The sequence below is a fragment of the Neodiprion lecontei genome, chromosome 3 (assembly GCF_021901455.1).
Source record: "Neodiprion lecontei isolate iyNeoLeco1 chromosome 3, iyNeoLeco1.1, whole genome shotgun sequence".
Lineage (NCBI taxonomy): Eukaryota > Metazoa > Arthropoda > Insecta > Hymenoptera > Diprionidae > Neodiprion > Neodiprion lecontei.
The window spans coordinates 18,333,627-18,357,088 of NC_060262.1; the positions used below are offsets into that span (position 1 = coordinate 18,333,627).

The following is a 23,462-nucleotide window of genomic DNA, read 5'->3' on the forward strand; positions in this document are numbered from 1 at the left end:
AAGGATAGATTGCTTACTGTATTGGAACACCTTGAATTGCAAATCTCCGAGAAGAGTGGACGTTCAGTGCTTATACCAAAAGATATGAGGCAGTCCGTTTCAACGTTATTTAACAAATTGAGAACAATGTGGCAATCGGTCTGTAGGGGAAAAGAAAAGGTTTTACAAAAAATATATGTCATGGGTTAATGTGCAAGTGTCCTCTCCCGTACCTGCTACTTTTCAGAAGACATCAACCAATAAAGGTGGTCACCCTTCCAAGTAGTTTGAGTCACTAAGTGAATGGTGGAAAGAAGAAGTCCGTGAAACGTTGACTACGAACGAGTCGTCATATGCTGTTCAAATAAGCCTTCTCTCCTCAGGACAATTGGATGCTTCGAAAGTTGCACGAAAACACAGAATCGACAGTAAACGAAGAACGCTACATCGAAGATCATATAAAAGACATTTGTTCCTTGCGAAATAATACTACATCAGAACGATATCTCACTTGAATTTGAAATGATGTAACCAATGATCGATGGGAAAGTTTGCAACGCATTTACATCTATGAGTTCTTCTCTATGTTGCTACTTATGTGAAGCTACATTCAAAGATGTTAATGACGCTAATGACTTTGATACTCTTCTAGAAAGAAAAGTCTACGAGGACAATTTCAGGTTCGGAATATATGCATTGCATGCATGGATACGGTTTTTCGAATGCTTTTTGTATTTGTCCTACAAACTGAAAATTAAAACAATTGCAGGCACGTACTGAGAAAGGCAAACGGATTATATAAGAGAGCAAGAGAGTTGTTCAAAAGGGTTTCCGTAGGGAATTAGGACTCGTCGTTTATTATCCAAAGCCTGGATTCGCCAGTACCAATCATGGCAATACACCTCGGAGCTTTTTCGGAAACTCAAATGTGTTTGCTGTGATAACGGGGGTCAACGAAAATTTAATCAAACGATTGTAGGTTATTCTGCAGGCTATTTCCAGTGGTCATGATATTACCCTTACGGAAAAAACGCCCAATTTTACACCCAAAATAACACTCAACTCTACAGGGTAAATTCGTACCCCTTAATTCAGGGTTAACCTCGAAGTCGAAGGTTTACTCTCAAGTCGAGGGTTTACTCCCAAGTTGAGGGTTTACTTTCAAGTCGAGGGTTTACTCCAAGTCGAGGGTATACTCCCAAGTTGAGGGCTTACCTCTTAAGTGAGGGTTAACCCCCAAATCAAGGGCTTGCCTCCAAGTTGAGGGTGAACCTCCCAATCGTGGATTCATTTTGAATGACTTCTCGAATCAAGATCTTATTATGTCATTTTATTGGGATTATAGATATAACGGTATTACAAAAGTGCATTACACACCATTAGTAAATACAATAGAAACTGACTAATCAACAAGTTGTCTGGTTATTTCTCATTTGATATCTTGAGGCAATCATATACATCTATTATATATGCATTTGGATATTGATTTTTATCATTGAATGCCACGAAAATGATATATTAACATTATTAAATTCTTGTATATCTATACGAATTCGCGTTTAATATAGAAGGAGGGTATAATGTATCCCCACGCACAAAAATAATCGTAAATAAAATTTAATGTACGTATGTATAATTCATACAGCCATGAAGAATTATCTATACGCAATGCATTCCATTCATTATTATACTATAATGAAGATGTATGCGTACATGTACAATGTGCATACACTACATGAAAATACATAAAACATTTGGATTCGCTAATTTTCAGATAATTTCCAAATACTGTCATATAAAAAATCAGTGAGAAAATCGAAGAGAGTCAATGTTTTTGATTCACCGAGTTGACGTGGGAATCCCCATATATAGTGTAGTTTGTGATTTATAATTTCAACCCTGAAAAAACTAAGTAGTATTCTTTTGGAGCGTTGCATAATGGCATGCAGGGTAAGTAAAATGGAATATCAATAGTGATCCTTATACTATACAATGCGATGGCTTAATTCCAGCGAGTTGCTCGAAAGTTGAATTCAAATTGAATCATTGGTTTTACCATAAATAATATACACATAGATCATTTCAGATGTTATTGAGAATAATAGAACTTCAACGAATATCATAAGAATTACCTTGGTAATTTCACGGGTTATGTTACCCTGCCATGGAATCAAGGGTTCACCACTAATCTTTTACATATTATATTTTCGCGTTGACACTCAAATTTTATAGTTTACCCTCAAGAAGAGTTAGGTGTATCCCTTGGGATTGCAGGGGACAGTCCCCGCAATGTTGATAGTTCACCTTCACATTTACCATCAGTTAAATTTTGGAGATACGAATCACCTTCATGTCTTGGGGATTGAACCTTCAATTGCTAGGAATTAACCTTTATCGTTAAGGGTTTACCTTTAACGTTGGAGGTGTACCGTCAACGTTGAGGCTTCACCTTCAACATCGAGGGTTCACCTTCAACTCTTGGGGATGAACCTTCAATTGTTGAGGATTAATCTCCAACTGTTGGAGATAAACCCTCCATTAATTATGGTTTATCCTCAACTTTCAGGGTAAACCCCTAAATTTTGAGGCTTACACCCATAAATTCAGGATTTTTTTCCGTGAGGGGAGTACTGATAAATTTCAAGAATATGCGGAGGAAATTGCGCGAATATTTAGTAAATTATATCCATGGTATTATATGCCTACCTCTTTGCCCCATATTGCAATCCATGGGTCACATATCCCAAGCTGCTCAAGAAGCTAGAAACAAAGACATCAAAAGTGTTCGAGAAACTTCATGACGAATGTATTTGAAACCAAAAACAATGGAAGATGTTTTCAATCGGCTCATGGTAACATCTGATCCGTACATTTCAAGTATCTGTGAGTTACCCCAGAAAATAATGCGCAGTTTAACTGTGGAAGTTACAAAATTGTTAATCCCACCTACAACAAGTCAATTTACTATAAAAAATGATTCTCAGTTTGACGACGATCCTGACTAGGAAATTATATTCCATTAACTTAATTTGTAACATTTGTAACTTTTGATGATGTTTTTGCTAAAAAAGAAATAGTTAAAAATCTTTTGGCGGGTTTCTCCGGTCACCCCTACTTACAGCACGTTTCCGTCAGGATATTTTTATTTTTAGTTACCGTCTTGCTTATAAGCACTTTCTAGCCGTGAAAAAGTTCTCCGTATAACAGTTCCAATCAAATAGGTATATATTGTACAACGAGAATTTAATTAACATATATAAATTGTTATTGATGGGTGCTTAATATTGCTCATAAATTTTTAAACCAATTTCGTTCATGGCTACGTTTTCTTTTCTTGCTTTGCGACAACGAATCACCAGTTTTCATATTCTAGTACAAGGAAACTGAAGCGGGTGTGCTTGGTAAAAATTGTGTAATGTAAAGTACATACATGTAGAATACCTGAAGGCATCAATTTTCCGAGAATTCTAGGCCTGCGTGTAATTCATAAGTACAGAAATTTTCATTCATTTGAATAACACTCTGTTACTCTTACGTTTCTATATCATTATAAATTTCTACATACCGTCAATATCTAACTGGACTGCAAGTGAGTTCTCGTCTATCATTGCCTCGATAATTGGCAGTTGAAGTTTAAATTCATTAGCGTAATTGTCTTCTCAGAATATTCTTCATTTCCATAAGTATCCATCGAGAACCATTAATAGCAACGGACACCATTCCTGGTACATGGTAGGTGTCGTGTATTTATTTATTGGAATTTCCTTTTAAAGTATCTTTGTTTTATTACGGAGATATAACAATTATGTGGGTGTCAATAACGAGTGTGGACTTACAAAACGAGTATTAGTAAAACTTGTTCACTGCCTCTTACGGAGTCTATCACAACAGAGAGATCGGTAATATCATTGTGATTTTTGACGTTTTTGGCGACATTTTAACCTCGATCTATTATCCATGGGCGAAGAACGTCTAATTTGCCACAAAGGCCTCTGCACTGGATAACGTAACATCTATTGACTAAATGATATCTGACTGAAAACGTGTCGTGAATGAGAAGGGCTTAAAAAGTTTGGAAGGTTCTGTTAAAAGTCACGGACATTTGCTAGCCATGTCTTTTATTGATCTTGAAACTCTCTAGCAACGGGGAAGCAATAATTCAAGTCACAGATACCACCCAAACACCAAATCGATCCCATCTGCACTGTATAAAACATACATAGGTATAACGACAGTGAATGATTCGTAAAGCACATCCTGAACCCACACGTGATCGCAGAATGTAGATACCGATGACAATAACGTGGGTTAGGTTTGAAAAATGTAAATTAGAATTGATTGTCCTAAACTTGGAGTTCTGTTTCTGCAACGATGTCTCTATCAAAGTACACGGTATCGGTATTTCCTCATGTATCACAGGGCTGTAGTTAGATTGTGGGAGAGGAACTCTTGGAGGAAAAGAAATACAAACCTACAAGTGTACTGAGATGACGTGGGTTGAAGTTTTCCTTTACACATAGCTGACATTGAGTGACACGGTTTTTATGCAACACCAAGTCGTACAGATTATGAGAAAGCGTTCGGAATTTACATTATGGAAATTTCGTTCAATCCTGAATACTTGGGTGATGAATTTAGAGTACCCAAAACTCAATTATACCGAACAAATCGTTACGAGACGTGTAGGGCATTTTTAAAGATGACAAAATCGACGTCAGTGAAAATTGGCTCATACGGATCAACCGTATCTTTGCAATCTGAATTCAAATTGCCACGAATTTCAAATTCTACATTAGCCTGTAAGGCTAAGTTTTTTACAACAGATTTAGTGCCCATTCAGTATGACTAAATCGTCGATTGCAATTTACAAATATTCTTCAGAAATTTGACAATCATCGATCTGATTGATTGCCAATAAAAGGTCGTAACCAAATCTGGTTTGTATTTCTCCGTATCTGAAGGGTTCATAGTGTTGCCTCAAAATTTGAAAAAAATTCTTTTCTTGTACGAATACGTTAACCAGGACATAATTGATATTACAAAGACATTACAAATGTCAAAAAACCAGCAAGTACCTATTGGGCAAGATATTGAAAGATGGTTATTTCAATTAATGAAATGAACGAATTGATTCGCTGATGTGAAACTACCTTTCAAATTGCAAGTGTAGCCATTCGACCGAAATCGTGGTCGTCATTTTTACAAAATGATAGATAATTTTCTTATCCGTGATGGTACGAACTCACCTTACGAATTTCAAATTGATTTGTCAATTGCTTTGTCTAAAATCTTAGTCGATAGGTTGGTGTTTTGCTACAAAGGCCACGAAGAATAAGAAGAAGAAAAATTTCACCATCGTCTTCGTGGATGCTCAATAACTGTTAAACAGTTCGTTAGATTTCGTTCTAATTTTAGGGGTAGTGTGAACTGACCAGGGTTCCTGATCACGCAAATTATATTAAACAAAACTAACAAGCGGCTTTAGAGATACGACCACCGCTACCTAGGATCTTGATTTGCCAGCAAACTCGTTCGCTTATTACGGTAAAGTATATGCGTCAACGTATCAACATTGTCAACTGTCTTAAGGTTTATATATACATATAATACCAAGCACCGGGTCACTGCCAACGTGTTTCTTATGTTACGGACTGGCCATACGTTATATACTTGTAGATAAGTGCAGAAGTCTACAAAAGGGATCTACGTACACTGGCGTTGGCGTGAACTACGGCGTGCACCATTACTCAAAAGTTGGCAGCTCGCTTTGCTGTGGTCAAACGACTCAAAGACCACTTTGAGTTAGTCGTTTGTTGAACGGGGGCATCCGGATCATTTTTCAACGGCAATTCTACTCTTGTTAGTTTTTTTCCTCGACAAGTATTGTTAAACTTGAATATTTTCACACCCAGATTTCAACTTTGATCAAACTGCAGTTTACTTATTACGAATGGTGACATTTAAAAAATCCTCTGCTTTGCTGGCGTTGATGGTTGAATCAAATGTGTAGTCCTGCTCGCTGGCTCACGGTTCGATCAAACTTGAATTTCAGGGATGAGTAACACGGTTCAAAGCGTGGCTCTATGTGATGCATTCCATGCATCATCGGACTGTCGGTGGATTGCAGGAGTGAAAGTAGCTTACTTCTCGACAGTGTTGTTCTGTGCACACGAGTAAGCGTATGCGCAAACACGTAGCGTGTGGTACCCACGTGATACCCGCATTTTTGATATACATAGGTATGTTTACCTCCAGCGCTAGACTTACACAGCGACGCCACGGATTCCTTCCGTGCGCCATAAAAGGAATAATATCTCAGATGCTACACAAGCCATCCAGAAAGGGTATAGGCCTGTACACTCTTGTGCATAAATATTGACCTCAAACCAGCCCGGATGTCCTGTAACTATCTTAATCCATTTCTAATGTAAAATTACCTATTGAGATGGAAAAAAACGAGTAGATACGAAAAGATGTCCAAAAACATCTTTTATCATCGGTAAATTGTTTTTAACCTTTCAAAAAAACCTGACAAAAAAATCCATTCTTTTGGACATCAATAACAAAAAGATGTGCAAAACCCAAACGCAGACGGTGTTGTGTAGTGGTTTGTCGGAAGCCAAGTAGAAAACATGCTTTGTCACTAACAAGATCCTTTGCAAGTATTTCTTACGAATAGATACTATATGCGTATACGTGTACAGCGTGTCGTCAATTTTCGTGACCATGGGACTAAACAAACCACGTAACCAGTTTGGCTGATTTTCGAAAAAGAAATTGCTTACGTGTTGTTACTTTGTCAGACTTTTTTCACGTCCGGTTTCAAAAAGAGCAACGATCGTACTTTTAAAAAATGTGTAATTCTCAACTTCAGGAAATACCGCTTTGTGCCATTGGCATGCGTTTTTGGGAAATCTTGACTGATTCTCAATGAAATACGTCGGTGGAGTGAGAGTATTTTCTAGGCAGGATTCCAGATGAACCGATTTGACTGAAATTTTAACAGTATGCACCCAAAAAAAATGTGCCTGCATTACGCATAATATTCACGGCAACTTTTAGGCCTGAAATGAGCTTTGGATATGGTACTTGTCTGATGATGATTTTGACTGTTGAATTTCGATATTTTTACTATATACTTACATTATATTACATACTTCGCTCGATTCTTGAACAAGTTATTCTTGTTTAAAGATATATCAAACCTAATACGAAAATTAAAATATAGCTAAATCAGACATAAGGTGCCTGATTCATAAAGGGCCTCAGGCATAAAAATAGCCCTACTTCGATGAATTCTTCTTTCTGAGTGTTTACTGTTTTGTATGGACGACGTTCCAACAAGCCATTCCCACTTTCGGTCTCCAAACTGTACATGCTGACTGATATTTCTCAAGATAATTCAATGAACTTTAAAATTCGACTTTCTGTCATTAAAATATGATTTTTACTGGTAATTATTGAGCGTCATTTGGGGATCAAAAATAAGACATGTTAATACCTTCAAATCTTCAGCGGACATGTTGTGCTACCTGGAAATAGGACTATAGCGCGATACTGAAATTTGACAGCTTCAAAGGACGGTTCAAGCTGTCGCCCGAAAACAAGGTCACAATAGTACATTACGTAACAAGGGAATAATCGACTGTTATTCCTGTGTAACACGTGCGACTTTATTTCCGACTCAACTCTAGCCAAATTATGGACTCGAAAATAAGAGAAGAAAAGAGAAAATCCTAACAATGAATACAAGTAGTGCATGGATGTAGGTCGGTGGGAGTCAAGGTGTGGGAGCGGGTCCAGGGCCGCAGGCAGGGGGAGCACCCCCACGTAAAAATATACATTTAGAAAAGTTAGGAATACAATAATAAAAGTGTGTGGGGCTTATAGTGAAAACGGTTGACAGCTGTGTTTACTCTCTCTCTCTCTCTCTCTTTTCAAACGTCATGAAAACGTTGATGTTCGCCGTGCAGCTAACACGTTGTAGGCTGCACGGAAGAAACATATTATAGTAAATTGAATAGCGTACGCTCCTCCCTACTTCCTGTTTACACATTTTCGTCGCATTCAAAAAATTAACCCCACTTTGGGACTGCGCATTTGCCAACCAAATGTACAATCATCAAGAATCCAATCCATCTTACCAATTCTTACGGAATGTCAATCATTGGCAAGGATCCAACACTCCGAATAACGAAAACTAAATGGTAAAAACCGACCAATCAACAAGGGTAAACAAACTTCTTATACCTACCCTTTCAAAACATTTCCGTTCATTTCCCTTTTCATGGTACCAACATTTCGAATCAATCGAAAATCAGGCTGCTACCAAGTCTCAGAATTTATAAAATTTAGCTGTTAACGAGCTGTTCAAGCGACAATTCTAACTAACAAAAAATCGATTCTTCGACTTGAAATATTTCTATATAAAAAATTATAATGACATTTTTCCAAGACTCTGTCAGATTGAAATTAAACTTAAGCTGATCACTGTCGTGAATCCGAAACATGATAATTAATAATTCAATCAAACTGTTTGTTTGTAGTGTTGAGTGTCGTTAAAAAACATAAAAGTTTTAACATCACTGCAAACAATTTCTTTCAAACGAACAATCAGTGATCTTTACAGTTAGTCACACGAGCACAATCGGTGATTACCGTGGTAGAAAGAACCATCGATAAATCAACGGTAACAAATGAAAAAACAACTCGGCTTGAATTTCAATAAGAACTTTAGTAAATATATTAAAAATTAAAAATCGAAACAAATTTCTTGGATACGATACCATAATTCTGGTATTTAAAAAAAATCTTTTATCATCAAATTTGTTCATTTGACAGCCAGATCTCGATTGATCGTTCGGACTGAACTAAGGTAGCTATGAAACTTTGTAAATAATTTTTTATTCAAACTAAAAATTTCAAACATTTAGTTTTTTTATATGCCATTTATATAAAAACGGAAACTTCAAAGACTTGGGGGTGTTGTGAAATAAAAAAAAAATATCTCACGAATTTGAGTGGAAACCATTCAACAAAGATTCAGTTATTGTTAATACGTTATAAAACTAGCAGATCGTCGTGGCTCCACCCACAAGTATTTCCAAATGCTTCTCGTGGCAATACTATTAGACATAGCCATATGTTCTCCTGGACTTTTTTGTCGAGCTCATCCAGACCTGCAAAACTTAGGAGCATAAATTTTCTATCTGTAAGAGTTTACTCAGCGTTCATATAAGTGTGTAATTCCGTTCTGACTTTGCTTAAATATATCATTATATCTCCAAAACTATTGATATAGTTGTTACTAAATTGAGTTCGAATTACGAAGCCTGTGGAGCGTGCGTAAGGCGCCCCATTTCCGAATAGTGCGGTAAATCTACTTTGACGCATGCGTACAACTGGAATTCTATATTTTATACGCTGCAAATGTTACACTCGTTGGAAACCACTCGCTTTCCACACTTGTAACACAACAGTGTATAGTGTATTGTGTTACAACTTCGGTAAGTGGACGTTTTCCGACGAGAAAATTCGAGCAATGTAACTTACGATCAATGACACAGTGCGTAAAATTGAATTATCCGAAATGCGTCAATATTGTTTTACTAAACTGTTCGAAAATGGGGCATCTTTCGCATGCTCTACAGGCTTTGGAAATTGTACTGTCCGAGCAAGGGTTGAAATAGTAAATTGTATTTCAAATGCGGATAATGGGTGAATTCTGTTGGGCGTGACATTGTTATTGTGCTCGGCAAAGGCGAGTGCCGTAATCACACGAGTCAAATATTGCTCATCTGTTAGTGTGACACATGCTATTTTTTCCGACATCTGTGAAGGAAAGTTTAATTGGAAAAGCAACAAAGGTGCCACTGGGGGCTCATAAAACTAGGGTTAAATAACTTATGTTCAATGGCACAGTGCGTAAAATTCAGTTATTCCAAAGTGCGCATACACCAAAGAACTTGACCGAAAATTGTTAAAGACAACTTGCGCAATGGAAAATTTTGAAATTCGGTGCAACTTGACGAGGAACGGTGATGGTACAATAATTTCCTACCGTTACCGACTCGCTCATCATTGTAAGCCCCATACGCGAGTTATTAAATGTAGGGCGCTACCATTACCCCACTACCGTTCAGGCCCTTTTACTTGCTGCAAAGGAATACCTATACTTGGCTGATTTTAACAATCATCGATCAACGAATCGGGGTTAGGTAACTTATGTTCAATGATACAGTGCGTGAAATAGAATTATTTGAACTGCGCATGCGCTAAAGAAAGCTCTAGTGTGTAAAATCGAGCATTTCAGTTGAGCGCATACGCCAACATCTTTTTACCACACTTTTCGAAAATAGGGTACTTTATGCACGCTTCACGGGTTTTGAAAATCTACGTTTCCAAGCATGTGTTGGGAAAAAAATGTTCAATTTTTCGAAACATTTCAAACTTTCTCTGTTCGAAGAAAAAAGAAATATAGATCTTGCATCGACTACACTCACAAAACCATTCGAGCATTCAATAGTCTCTGCACCAGCACGTGAGTGGAACTTGGTGGTCGAATCCCAAATTATTTACATTCCATAGTTAGGTACCAGACAAGATATCTAAGTATGCTATTATATTTATTCGATCATAGATATTCAGACATAGTGTGTAGAGCATGAGATAATTGGAAGGCCTCCACATTACAAACATTTTGACCTGTGCCAATCATTGGATTTGACCGACTTGATTGATATCGTTTTACTATTGCAATATGAATTACCGTATGACTTTGAATCCATCATCGAGTGTAATTGAAACCTTCAGTGTAATACATAAAATCGATTTAACTCATAAATAGTTGTAGAACATATGTCAACTTAAATCTGATAATTTATTACTTTTCATACATTACGTATCAATTACTCTCAGTTGAAGTCGCGTGATGATGTTTCCAGTTTCAACTACGATGACGACAACTATACAACTCCAGCTCGTCACGCGCTTGCGCAACCTTGTAAACTAAATTATTTCAGGTTCTAAGAGTAAAGTTCATTGTCTTAAAATGGGCACGAGTATCTTTGTACGGAACTCAACCCACAGAGATTTCTCATGCAGAGAAATACAGTTTTATGTTAACACGCGAGATTGTACAAATCCTCAAAGTGGTATGTTTTGGGATATTTGTCAGGAAGTCTTTGAGCTTGAGAAAATTCAGCAAAATTCAGATGCGATTCTCACGAGCAATCAAACAAACAGTGGATTCATATAGTCAATTGTTTAGAAGGCACGATACTAAATCAACGCAACGTTTTAGTGTAGTATAGTGTTTATACATATTTATTTTATATACATGTATTTAGTATAAACATTTTATCACCTCAACGTTACTTTCCGAAAATGGCCGTTTAATCAAGTTATCGATCGTGTTCTGAACAATGACTACTAAAAATTCGACGTGCAATCAACGATTAATATTCTGATTCCTCGATCACTCGTTATAATGAAATCGCAATGTTAAATTTCCACGCAGCGTGTAATTTTCATTTGAACATGTAAGAAAGAAAGAGCTTAGAAATAGATATAATCAGCAGTTTTATCGATTCCTTAAATGCTGTCCCTTTTAACAATGTTAACTGATTCATAAAATATTTTTTCAGGACGGAACGGTGGAAAAGAGCGCTACTCTTGACATCGTGGTCACTCACACTCCTTCAGTCAATACAACTCACGAAAGCACGTAAGTAACATATCTAACTTATTTACTTCCATTGACGTCAGTTGGAAGATTTCTGTATCGATTACTGGGCAGCAGAAGGGGCTATTTCAGAAAATTCGAGAATGAGCTACCTTGAGAACGATATATTTAGTGAGATGAATGAAGCGCAGATACTGTATTTAATATAGGCTTTTCTTGAAATTATTCGGTGTTTTTGATGATGCCACGCCATTACGACGCTTATTGGCATTTTCGTCTAAGCTTTAGCGACATAAAAGAATCATTAATATAAATACTTTAAAATAGACAGTGAATTTGATTCATGCCGCTATTCTGTTGCGTGACAAATAATATATTCTACTCTTATACTCGGTTAACTGCCGGCCCGATAGGCACACTTTAATGCCACACTAATTTTTTCTTGGAACCAGCTTGAGTTCATATCATACCTCGAGTTCATATAGTAGTCAATGGATTCCAATTCAGCCGAACCAGTATTCAGTAAAACAAGGAGAAGATAATCTTGACCAAAAATTCATCCTGTTTTTGTAATCTCTCTTAAATGTTTATAACATCAAATGATCAGTTCACGTCGGTCGTAATCTCTTCTCTTCTCGTCTCAGTGGGTACTTTTTATTAATTTTATTAATAGTGTATCGTATACATAGAGTATTTGTCGAACTATCATATTCGCAAGCCACCAAGATCTCCTTCAAAATACAAAAATAGAAAATATTGGTATTAAAACAGAAACTTAAGTATCGACGCTACGTTTCAAATCTTTTCAAAGTGTAGTTGAAAATGTGGTAGATACGATTGATTTCAACCTATCATAGCTCATTTAATTCAAACGAGTATTTCCAACAAAGTCACGGAAATGGCTCTTCTTTTCAATAGTTCATTCACTATTGCCATTTGCTGATCACAATAAGTATCGCTGTGATGTTGTAACATTCGATATTTAATGATTCTGACATGATAAAAAAAATGTTTCAGTTTCTTTGTACAAAATAGTTTTTTGAATGGAAGTTGCCATACAAAAGTGATAGAATGAAATTAGTATAATAGATTTATCAACCATTTTGTAGCAATTTTAAATGAAGCATTTATATGTAACCACGATTTATACTTCAGTGTTTCACATTCTCGTAAGTTTGAATAAGTCCTCCTATCTTACAAATATCATAATTTGTGATGAACAGTCGATATATATGCCACCTTTTTGTAATAAAATTAATATATAGTATCGATTTTTAGCCCACCAATCTCCTAAAGCAAAACTACGATTAACGATAAAATCAAAGAAAACCTGTTTGTGTTGGCGAATAAAAATCACATGCACCCAACTTGAAAGGCTTTAGTCGTACAATACAATAAAAGAAAGAATTTTTGTCGTTATTTCTTTCTCTTACGCACATGAGTTGATCCCAATGATCTAATTGCATATACCTATTGCATTCATTGCCTTGATTTATTTATACATGGTACTAATCTGTATATTCTAGTTCATGTGACCTGTTATTAGTTGCATTGGGTGTAGGAACGCGGCCCAATATTTATCTGGCAGTCTATTTGAATCGTTCAGCCTTCCACACAATGGATTATGTGACACACATCCGCATTTGTTCTAGCCCTACGGGCATCCACAAGATTCGATCATAAGTGATTCTAGGCTAATGTATTCAACGGGTACTCAATCAAATTTCACGTAACAGCGAAGAGGATTCTGTAGGTATAATATCCCATGCAGACTCTCGGTTTTAAGTGTTTAATTCCAACGATATACCTATAATTTATAATGATGACCTTAAAAAACCATCAAAACACTTTGCGGCCGCAAAATAAACATCCAAGCGGTTATTATACCCATAGGTATCCGAACACGAGAATGAATAAAAAGTCTGAAATCTATCTACTGTTAATTACACTGTCTCAGATTAGGGTAATAATGTACTTTTTTAACTTCCCGCTCATTTTTTCTGGATACATTTTGTATTGATTTCATCAGTCCTGTAGTTTTTGAATTATTTGTGTAACAGGATAAAAGGGATGGGAAAATTTGTATTTGGTAATGTTTTGAGGTTTCAGAACACATCTCATTGTCAGCGGGAAGTTCTTGGGCTGAACCCATTAAGGTCAGCCAAATGGAACACTCGTTTTTGCTGGAAAAAGGTCCGAACGTTATTTTTTGCTCAATAACAAAATTCTCGCTAAATAAGTACTTGAGTAGTAATATGTACTCAGCTTAAGTCTATAAAGAGGTAGCTCATACCACGCGACTCTCTGCCTGTATTGAAGTAACGATTAAAAAAGTATATGCCGTCATATAACAAGATCGTCTAGGAATTCTCCAGAATAACCGTTGTGGTATGGTTTGACAATTGGACTGACTTCATTTTAATATAAATGATAAGATACTTATTTTCATGGACCTTAGAATGTCGGATTCAGTCCTCTGTTTTAAACGATAGATACAAAAAGCCCTATTTGGTAATATCTGATTTTTGGTTGCGCCTACGTAAAAAAACAGCAATGATGTTTTTGACAATAATTTTTTACTTATCCGTACGATTTATGCGTACAAGATCATACTCACGATTATTTCATAAAATTCCTCGAAGAAACTGGAATACGTGTAATATTTTTGAATGTGTCATTGAAATAGGGAAAAATCACAAGTTGTGAGATATTTCTTAGGCTTGGACTACGAATCATATGCTTAGGGGGGATTTTTCGTCCGGCAAAAACTAGCGTTTAGACACTGTGCCAGGAAAAATAAAAGTAAACACGTTATCCTAATCTGATACAGTTGACCGAGTATAGACCGATCTTAATAACATTGTAGGTGTTTAGCGCAATCAATTTGAAGTCGGAAGTGGAATTCTTAGTCCCTAATTACACCTCATTGGAGAGTGAAAATCGTTACTAAACTTGACGCTTTCTCTTTTCTTATCCTAGGATCGATGTAATATCGATTTGAATTGGACTCCTATGGAGCACCAAAGACCTACGAAGAGAACAAAAATTGAGATGAATAAAAAAAAGACACTCTTAACGGGTACTATTTTTTTTCCGATCTTATCTGTTACGTTGTAATCGATTCATGGCACTCGCTATTGGCGGTCGTACATACACGGTGGATTATACGATGTTGTACAAATGGACACACCAAACGTCCAGTTAGTGAACACAAATTGATCGCGTTATCAATCAGTTTTCCATCATTATAGATGCGACGATGTAACAATATGGTAATCGAACGATGGCTCAATGCATTGATTGCCTTCTTATAACTGCCGTCCAATTAATAGTATATTGGGTAACAAACTCGGAAGCTAAATCGGTCCTTTCGGGTCGAGCGTAAGTTCGCAAGACCTGTCGTTATAGGTGAACACGCATACGATCCGAAGGCAAGTATACCTAGTCCAAGAGTCAGGGATTTTTTTTCTGCAATCCTCTGCATAATTTATTTTCTTATTGGAAAATGTTCAGGGGCGTCCCCTGAATGTAAATTCAAGTTCTCGGGACATGAGGGTTGAGCTTTAGCCGCCATCTTGAAAAACACGTTTTATCAAATATCTCACAAGCCGCGTATCATACGACAAAAACAGTACAGCTCGTTTTCGTAGATAATAAAATTCTCTACAACTTTTGTTTGAAACTTTTTTCTCTATAGTCTATGGCAAACGTTTTAATTTTTATAAAAAATTTACTTTCCTAGGACTTAAGAGTGGTCTTTTCAGTACTCCGCATATATGCGCATTTGCTGACTCACGATCGTTATAGAAATGAGTACTTTGTGTACGGAAAACCTATATGAAAAAATAATGAAACATGCTCTCGTTATATGAAATCCATTAATCTACCAGCCCAGCAATTCATAAGTATCAATTTTATCCGGTGGGGCCCACCCATCAAGATATCACGTTGATCGCTGTGATTTTTTAAAGCTTCGTAACAATATGAAATCGGAAATCGGTTGCCCTTACGGAAGAAACCCCCAATTTTATACCCAAAGTAACTCTCAACCTCTAATGGGTAAATTCGTACCCCTTAATTCAGGGTTAACCTCGAAGTCAAAGGCTTACTCCCAAGTCGAGGGTTTACTTCCAAGTTGAGGGCTTACCTCTTGAGTGAGGGTTAACCCCCAAGTCAAGTGTTTACCTCCAAGTTGAGGGTGAACCTCCCAATCGAGGATTCACTTTGAAAGAATTCTCGAATCAAGAGCTTATTATGTCATTTTATTGGAATTATAGATGTAACGGTATTACAAATGTGCATTACACACCATTAGTAAAGACAATAGAAACTGAGTAATCAACAAGTTGTCTGGTTATTTCTCATTTGATATCTTGAGGCAATCATATACATCTATTATATATGCATTTGGATATTGATTTTTATCATTGAATGCCACGAAAATGATATATTAACATTATTGAATTATTGTATATCTATACGAATTCGCGTTTAATATAGAAGAAGGGTATAATGTATCCCCACGCACAAAAATAATCGTAAATAAAATTTAATGTACGTATGTATAATTCATACAGCCATGAAGAATTATCTATACCCAATGCATTCCGTTCGTTATTATATTATAATGAAGATGTATGCGTACATGTACTATGTACATACACTATACGAAAATATATAAAATATTCAGATTCGATAATTTTCAGATAATTTTCGAGAACTATCATATAAAAAATCACCGACAAAATCGAAGAGGGTCAATGTTTTTTGATTTGCCGAGTTGGCGTGGGAATTCCCATGTATAGTGTAGTTTATGATTTCTAATTTCAACCCTGAAAAAACTAAGTAGTATTCTTTTGGCATGCAGGGTAAGTAAAATGCAATATCAGTAGTGATCCTTATACTATATAATTCGATGGTTTAATTCCAGCGAGTTGCTCGAAAGTTAAACTCAAATTGAATCATTGGTTTTGCCATAAATAATATACAGATAGATCATTTCAGATGTTATTGAGAATAATAGAACTTCAATGAATATCATAAGAATTACCTTGGAAATTTCACGGGTTATGTTAGCCTGCAATGGAATCAAGGGTTCACTGCCAACCTTTTACACATTATATTTTCGCATTGACACCCAAATTTTATAGTTTACCCTCAAGAAGAGTAAGGTTTATCCCTTGGGATTGCAGGGGACAGTCCCCGCAATGTTGATAGTTCACCCTCACATTTACCATCAGTTAAATTTTGGGGATATGAATTACCCTTCAATGTCGAGGGTTCACCTTCATGTCTTGGGGATTGAACCCTCAATTGATAGGAATTAACCTTCATCGTTAAGGGTTTACCTTCAACGTCGGAGGTGTACCTTCAACGTTGAGGCTTCACCTTCAACGTCGAGGGTTCACCTTCAACTCTGGGGCTGAACCTTCAATTGTTGAGGGTTAATCTCCAACTGTTGGAGATAAACCCTCCATTAATGATGGCTTACCTTCAATTTTTGCGGGTAAACCCCCAAATTTAGGGGTTTATCCTCAACTTTCAGGGTAAACCCTTAAATTTTGTGGCTTACCCCTAAAAATTTAGGGTTCTTTTCCGTGAGGGTGGTATACCACGAAATAAGCATTTGACCGAGTCTCGACGTGAATTCGATCGTGTTGATAATTGAATTATATTTAACAATGAAAACAGCTTTTTCTACATTGAATCAACTAGAAATCAAATGATAAGTAAACTCGTGCTGTTTTACACCTTTGTTTGGAAATAGCGATCTGAAGCTGTCCTTCCAATGCCTACAAAAACAAATAGCTTATTATTTATATTATAAGAAAGCTTATAGTCCAATTGTCAAACTGTATTTCACGTTTATTTTGGAAGATTCCATGATGGAATGAGTATACTTTTTGTACGGTATTTGAATTGGAAAGAGTCACATGCAATGAGGCACCTCTCAGACTTGATCTAAAAATCTTATACTTCGGGAGGACATTTAGTTCGACAAAAAGTAACTTTTAGATATTATTCCGGAGAAAAAAGATCTGTCCCAATCTCAAACGGTCTAAAGTACAATATAGTATGCTTCGATTTACGCCTAGGTAGGTGTGATAAGATCGTACGTACTTCTTACATCGTGTACTGCCGCTGTATTTCATTTGTCGCACTACAAGTATAGAATCAGATACCATGCATCTATTTTCGATTCCAGTTGCGAGCTGCCTTGATCTCTGATCGCTTTGAAGTATAATACAACGTAGCATTTCTTCGATACGACGTCACGACATCGATGTCACTGAGAAGCTATGCGCCTGCCTCTCCTACATGCGCATTCGGGGCTTTGACTAGCCCAAGACTTGGATCAGATTAGATCGTGGTTGCAATATATCCCCGATTAAATAATAGACAATTTGAATATACATTATAGACGGTATAACGCACGAAAATTTGGCTGTGTATAGGTATTTATACATGGACTGCAAAAGCATTATTATGCACGAAATTATGCGAAAAAATTTTTCGCCTGCGGTGTCTGTTGTGAGATTGAAAAAAGCCGAGCACCAAGCACTGGACCCTATACAGATCCTCCTCGCAAGTAGGTTAACGGACTTGATGTTGAAAGCAATTCGTAGAGAATCAAATGCTCTCCAAAGTATCCATTGAACGAAATCCGTAATTTAAATGATTCGAAAGTTACATTCGTCCTGACTAAATTGCATTTTTGTGGGAAATTTTAGTACCTAAAAAAAGATTCCAAAATCAATTCCGTATTATTAAGTGCGGCTTAGTACTTATAATTCTAAAATAAAAAAATGATAACTTTCCCATTTTATTCGGATGAATAAAATTCGAATTCCAGCAATAACCTTTTTGAAAACTGTATTTCAAAGGTATCCTTTCACGAGGATCTCTTTGGTTGCTATTAACAAGTTTTCTGCTGTGAGCGAGAAAAAATATTTGCCTCCAACGGAAACACTCTAGTGTACACAAGTTCGCGAAGAGGGGCAAAAAAGATGATAGCCTATGGCTATTAGTATCAAGTATGTGGTCTGTAAAATACGGTTCACTCCTAATTTCGTATGGATCCTAACGTATTCTAATTATGAGATCAAGAACAGTGTCTTTCATGAATGTCTAGATTGACTGTTTACGCGATATACGTGGCCAAATATCCATAATGTATCCGCAAAGTGGCGCCAGTCATCTCGTGGATGGGATCTGGTTGGGTCGACTACGGGTTCGTGGGTAGGAATCGTAACCACCTACGCGCTGGAACAGAACAGTCAGTTAATTATAGTCAAGCACCGGTAAACAGTTGAGAGATCTTCACGGCAAATAATGACCCCAATAATTGCCTCTACAATAGGGCTGTGTAATTAAACGATCAATTCTTATAGATTTCAATTAATTGCTGAAAAATAATTTGCAATTATTAAAAGCAAAACAAATAACGATCCTGACGTTTAATTAGTCGTTTCAATTAATCGTTTTCCCAATTAATCTTTGGCCGGTAAGTGATTAAGAAGAAAACTGCGAGGTGATTATTCAACGAACATTTCGCTAATTGAGGGAGATTGAGTACGAATGAAATTATGATAAATAATGTAAATTGAAAAAATTTCGAACAATTAACTGGAAGAACAATTGATTGGATATATCGATTAATCGATTAATCAAAAACACGATTGAGCGAAAATAGTGATTAATCGATCCAACGAATCTTCCAATTAATTAATTCTTCGATCGATAGATTAATTGATTTATTATTGAAACAACTGTTCAAAGTCTCCGATTAATCGATTACGCAGTCCTAACTCGTATATAATATGTAGCCCTATGTGCGTGTATTATATAATAACCTAATCACGTCATATGAGTATATGCTATAGACATGCTTTATTCTCATGGTAAACCACATAACGTTTTCTAAGGATGACGTTTACATAGTTGTTTCTGTCTAGAAAGATGATAACGCCGGAAGAATGAGATATTTGTACAGAGCGTGTGTCTTAACTCTGCACAAATTTCTAGGGTGTGTGCAGAGGCTGCCTAGGCAAGCATTTCGAGATAGGAAACCCATGGTTGGAATCTCATCCTAACGACTCTGGAGGGCTTTGAAGGATTTAGCTCGGCGCACTTGTTCGTAGTGTAATAAAGCAGATGTGATCACGTCCGGTATAACGTTTTATTCGACCGTAGACAAGATGAAAACCTTAAAAAAGAGAGATCTTGTGTGAAATCAACAACACGATAAACATTGCAATGGAAAAAAAAACAACAATTTCCAGCGCATGTAAACAGAACTTGAAAAAAGTGACGAAATATCAAAGGCCCAGGCACGCCTGGGCATGTGCACAGTAATGCAGTAAAGGGTCCGTTTGAAAACATGAAATTCTGCTCTGAATTACAGGAAATTTTGTTGTTACTTTTTTCAGTGCAAAGTTTATCGTTTTGTTGATTTCACGTAAGAACTCTGTTTTGTAATATTATTATATATACAATATAATGTTGAGTGGGAAGTGATCACATGTGATTCGTTACACTACAGACAACAAGAAAGCTTCAAATGGTGACCAAACACTATGTACCGACAGGTTGAGTTGCTATTCAACATGTGTAATTACTTTTCATACTTTCAATGAATAAATTGAAAATTCACGAAGAGCACTCGTATTATCGGCACGGGCACACATTTTGAAGTACCTTATGCCAATATTCGAGCTTATCGTTGGCTGATTCTGCACGTGACGCACCGCGACAAACGCATACCTCACTTGGATTGATTGGGATGTTTATTTCAATTCACACTCAATTATTTTTAGTGATTGGCTATTCAACGCTCTATTATAGCTCCACGCAAGAATTTCTATTTAGCATGCCAGCGAACTAGTTCGGTTTCACGGCAAGCAAAACGTATGAACCATTCAATATCGTCATCGGTAACTCTAACCTCGATGCTGATTTCCATGATGATGATCTATGTTTAATGTCTTTTCGAAAATTGGTGAACAACTTACCAGATTCCTGTGTCAAATTAAGAATTGCTTGGAATCGGCCTTCGTGAGGAAAGTTTGATCAACCTGAATATGATAGTGATAAATGTTTATATAACATTTTCCAACTGATACACGTAAGTTTGCTTGTATACATGGTATGCTCATGAAATGCATGAAATGTGTTAAAAATTAATTCGAAGGTCCCCGCACTATTGATTTTTGGGACTTGTGTCCATGAGAACTTTTTATCGGGAGGATATGTACTATGACATACTGAAAATCCAGCTAATTCGACCGGTAGCCAATTTGCACGAGGATCCTGCGGTGTCCTTTAACATTTCACGTCCATAATTGAGAATGAGACATAATATATGGAAACTTTTGGTATGTCAGTGATACCATGAAAAAAGACTAATCTCCAATATAAGATGCCTGAAGTTTATTATTATGATTGAACTTATTTTTCGTTGCTGAGAGACTTGTAATTTCGTTTTGGTTCGCAATCAACGATCATATTTCATTCCAATCAGTGGCCACCAAGCAGTATTCTACACTCAGAAAAAAAGTATAATTGAAGCTAAATGAAAGTAATGTTTCACTCTCAATATAATTAATTATTAGTCCTACAACAGCGTGGAATCATATTTCAATTTATTCTAACGAGTTTAAGTATATAATTGCATCACGAGACAAAGTAAATATTGATAAGTCAAAATTTATTTGATACTGAAATGACATTAAACTTATTTTATGACAAATCACTCAATGGCGAAAGTAGTACAGGATGGAATCTATGCATTTTGAGCACCTAAGTTATCGGAAGTCAATACAATTTATAACTCCTTCTATAACTGGAGAGCACTATAAAGCACTCAATGGCATCAGCTGTTATAAGGCATAATAGAAACTCGGAAGTTTTCGAACTAAAAAAAATTGTTGATACTTTAACTACGTAAGAATTTTTAAATTTCTCGAGTACGAACGGAAGTCAACTTCTACTCGCAATCGGTGCGGATAATTTCAAGGCAAATATTAAGAAATGAAAAGTGACGTTCATTACAGAAACCTTTTCCAATAATGACCGTACCTACTCATACCATGGAAAATACCGAGACTCCTTACAAATTGAAAAACCATGACGCAATGCCCATAAATTATGATACTTACAATTAATAATATTTGTTAAAAAAAGAAAAGAATTAGCATCGTGCCGATTTAGTATTAGTCCAGTGTTGAGGAATTCACAACTTTCCAACTCTGTTATTATTCAAACTACCACAAACTCACGGACTAATAGTATTAGCTGACTAATCGTAATGGAACGTAGTTATAGCGCTAAGGCAAATTCGCCATAGGTTACGCCATACATTCAAGGAGCGGATAAAACACGCATTATACCTATATCCATAAAACCGGTGGAAGTATTAAACCTCGGCTTGATCGCCCACGCTTGTTTAGCCCCGTAACAAAAGGTCGGAAGTCTTCATCCTCCGTTGGCTCGTCTAGCCTCATATTTTCTACAATCTTATCGCGACTACACAGGTATAAAAGATCTCAGCATTCGCTGTATTGAGTTTCGGCCATGGCTGTGTGAGCCAAGAGCCGCTATCTCCTGGCGCCAAAGCTTTCGTTACGTTGTGCTGCCACGCGAAGAGCGAACATTGGAGAACCCGGAACACGAACTTAAGGATGAATGAGAAACACACTCTGAAACAAAAGTTAGGAAATGGGAAAAAACTATCCGAGAAACCTCGTAGAAATATAACGCAGTAATGTATAATACAGACGAATATATGTTGTTTACCGTATTTACACAAAGTTGTTTGCACTCACTCTGGAGATTCGTAATACTTTTTAGGTAAATGGAGATTTCTAGGCCGAACAGAATAGCCTCGAAAACATTAATATCGAATCAAAAACACCAAGTTTGATTATTTTAAGCTTGCGGATTATACAACCTTTTTTCACATTGTCGATATTTTTTGTCTCTTGATATAGCTTGGGTTATTCGAATTTGCTCAGATTCGTTACTACTGCGTAGCAGAAATGTTACTACCAACAAAAATTCACTGTGCAACTTAGAAACTACCAAAATGACAGTTCACATTCAAATAAGTACCAAAAACAATATCTTTCCTACACTGTGGAAAATTTCTATTGTAAATTTTCTAAAAATGTATTGGAGGCATTATTCGGGTTCAATATTGTGAATTTACCGTACATGTAATAAGTAATTTGACTATTAGTAATTGTGTGATTGGTAACTAATAGCAATATTTAGTATAATTACCAAACATTAGTGAGATAAATATCGTAATCTTGAATTCATTCGATTTATTATCTGAAAATTCAATACAGGAATTTTGAATTACAGTTTGTTAAATTTATTATACGAGACTTTATGGTAAATGTATACTAATACTGTAAAGTAAGAAAAGTATATAAAAAACGGTTTGATAATAATTGATTATATTAACATAAAAAATTATTAATATAAACGTCTCGGGTGGAGCTATTTTTAGCACACATGTCATACATGCAGTTCAAGCATATGTCATATATCTAATCTTAAATTCTGAGAGTCGACGGAAATTCTTAATCGAACTGACGATTCCGACCATACTTGAATTATTATAACTGGCATATTTCGGCTCTCCGTGCATCGTATTGATGCAGAGTTTAAATAAAAGCTTTTAAAATTTAGAAACGTACAAAACTTGTCAAATACCGAATTCCATCGTGAGAGGAGAGAAATTTGCGATAATATTTCCAGCGGCTAGGCCAAAGGCTTCTCTTCGCGGTAAAAGATA

At 36.3% G+C, this 23,462-nt stretch overlaps 1 protein-coding gene across 8 annotated transcripts in view; it reads left to right on the top strand.

Annotated features, from left to right (window-relative positions):
* Window positions 1–23,462, top strand: part of LOC107227788 (collagen alpha-2(IX) chain) — a 96,430-nt gene that overhangs the window by 39,962 nt on the left and 33,006 nt on the right. For all 8 annotated transcript variants that reach the window (XM_046734853.1, XM_015669032.2, XM_046734852.1 and 5 more), the window contains exon 3: window positions 11,625–11,704. In XM_046734853.1, the coding sequence (XP_046590809.1) occupies window positions 11,625–11,704 (80 nt within the window). The remainder of the gene's footprint in view (window positions 1–11,624; window positions 11,705–23,462) is intronic.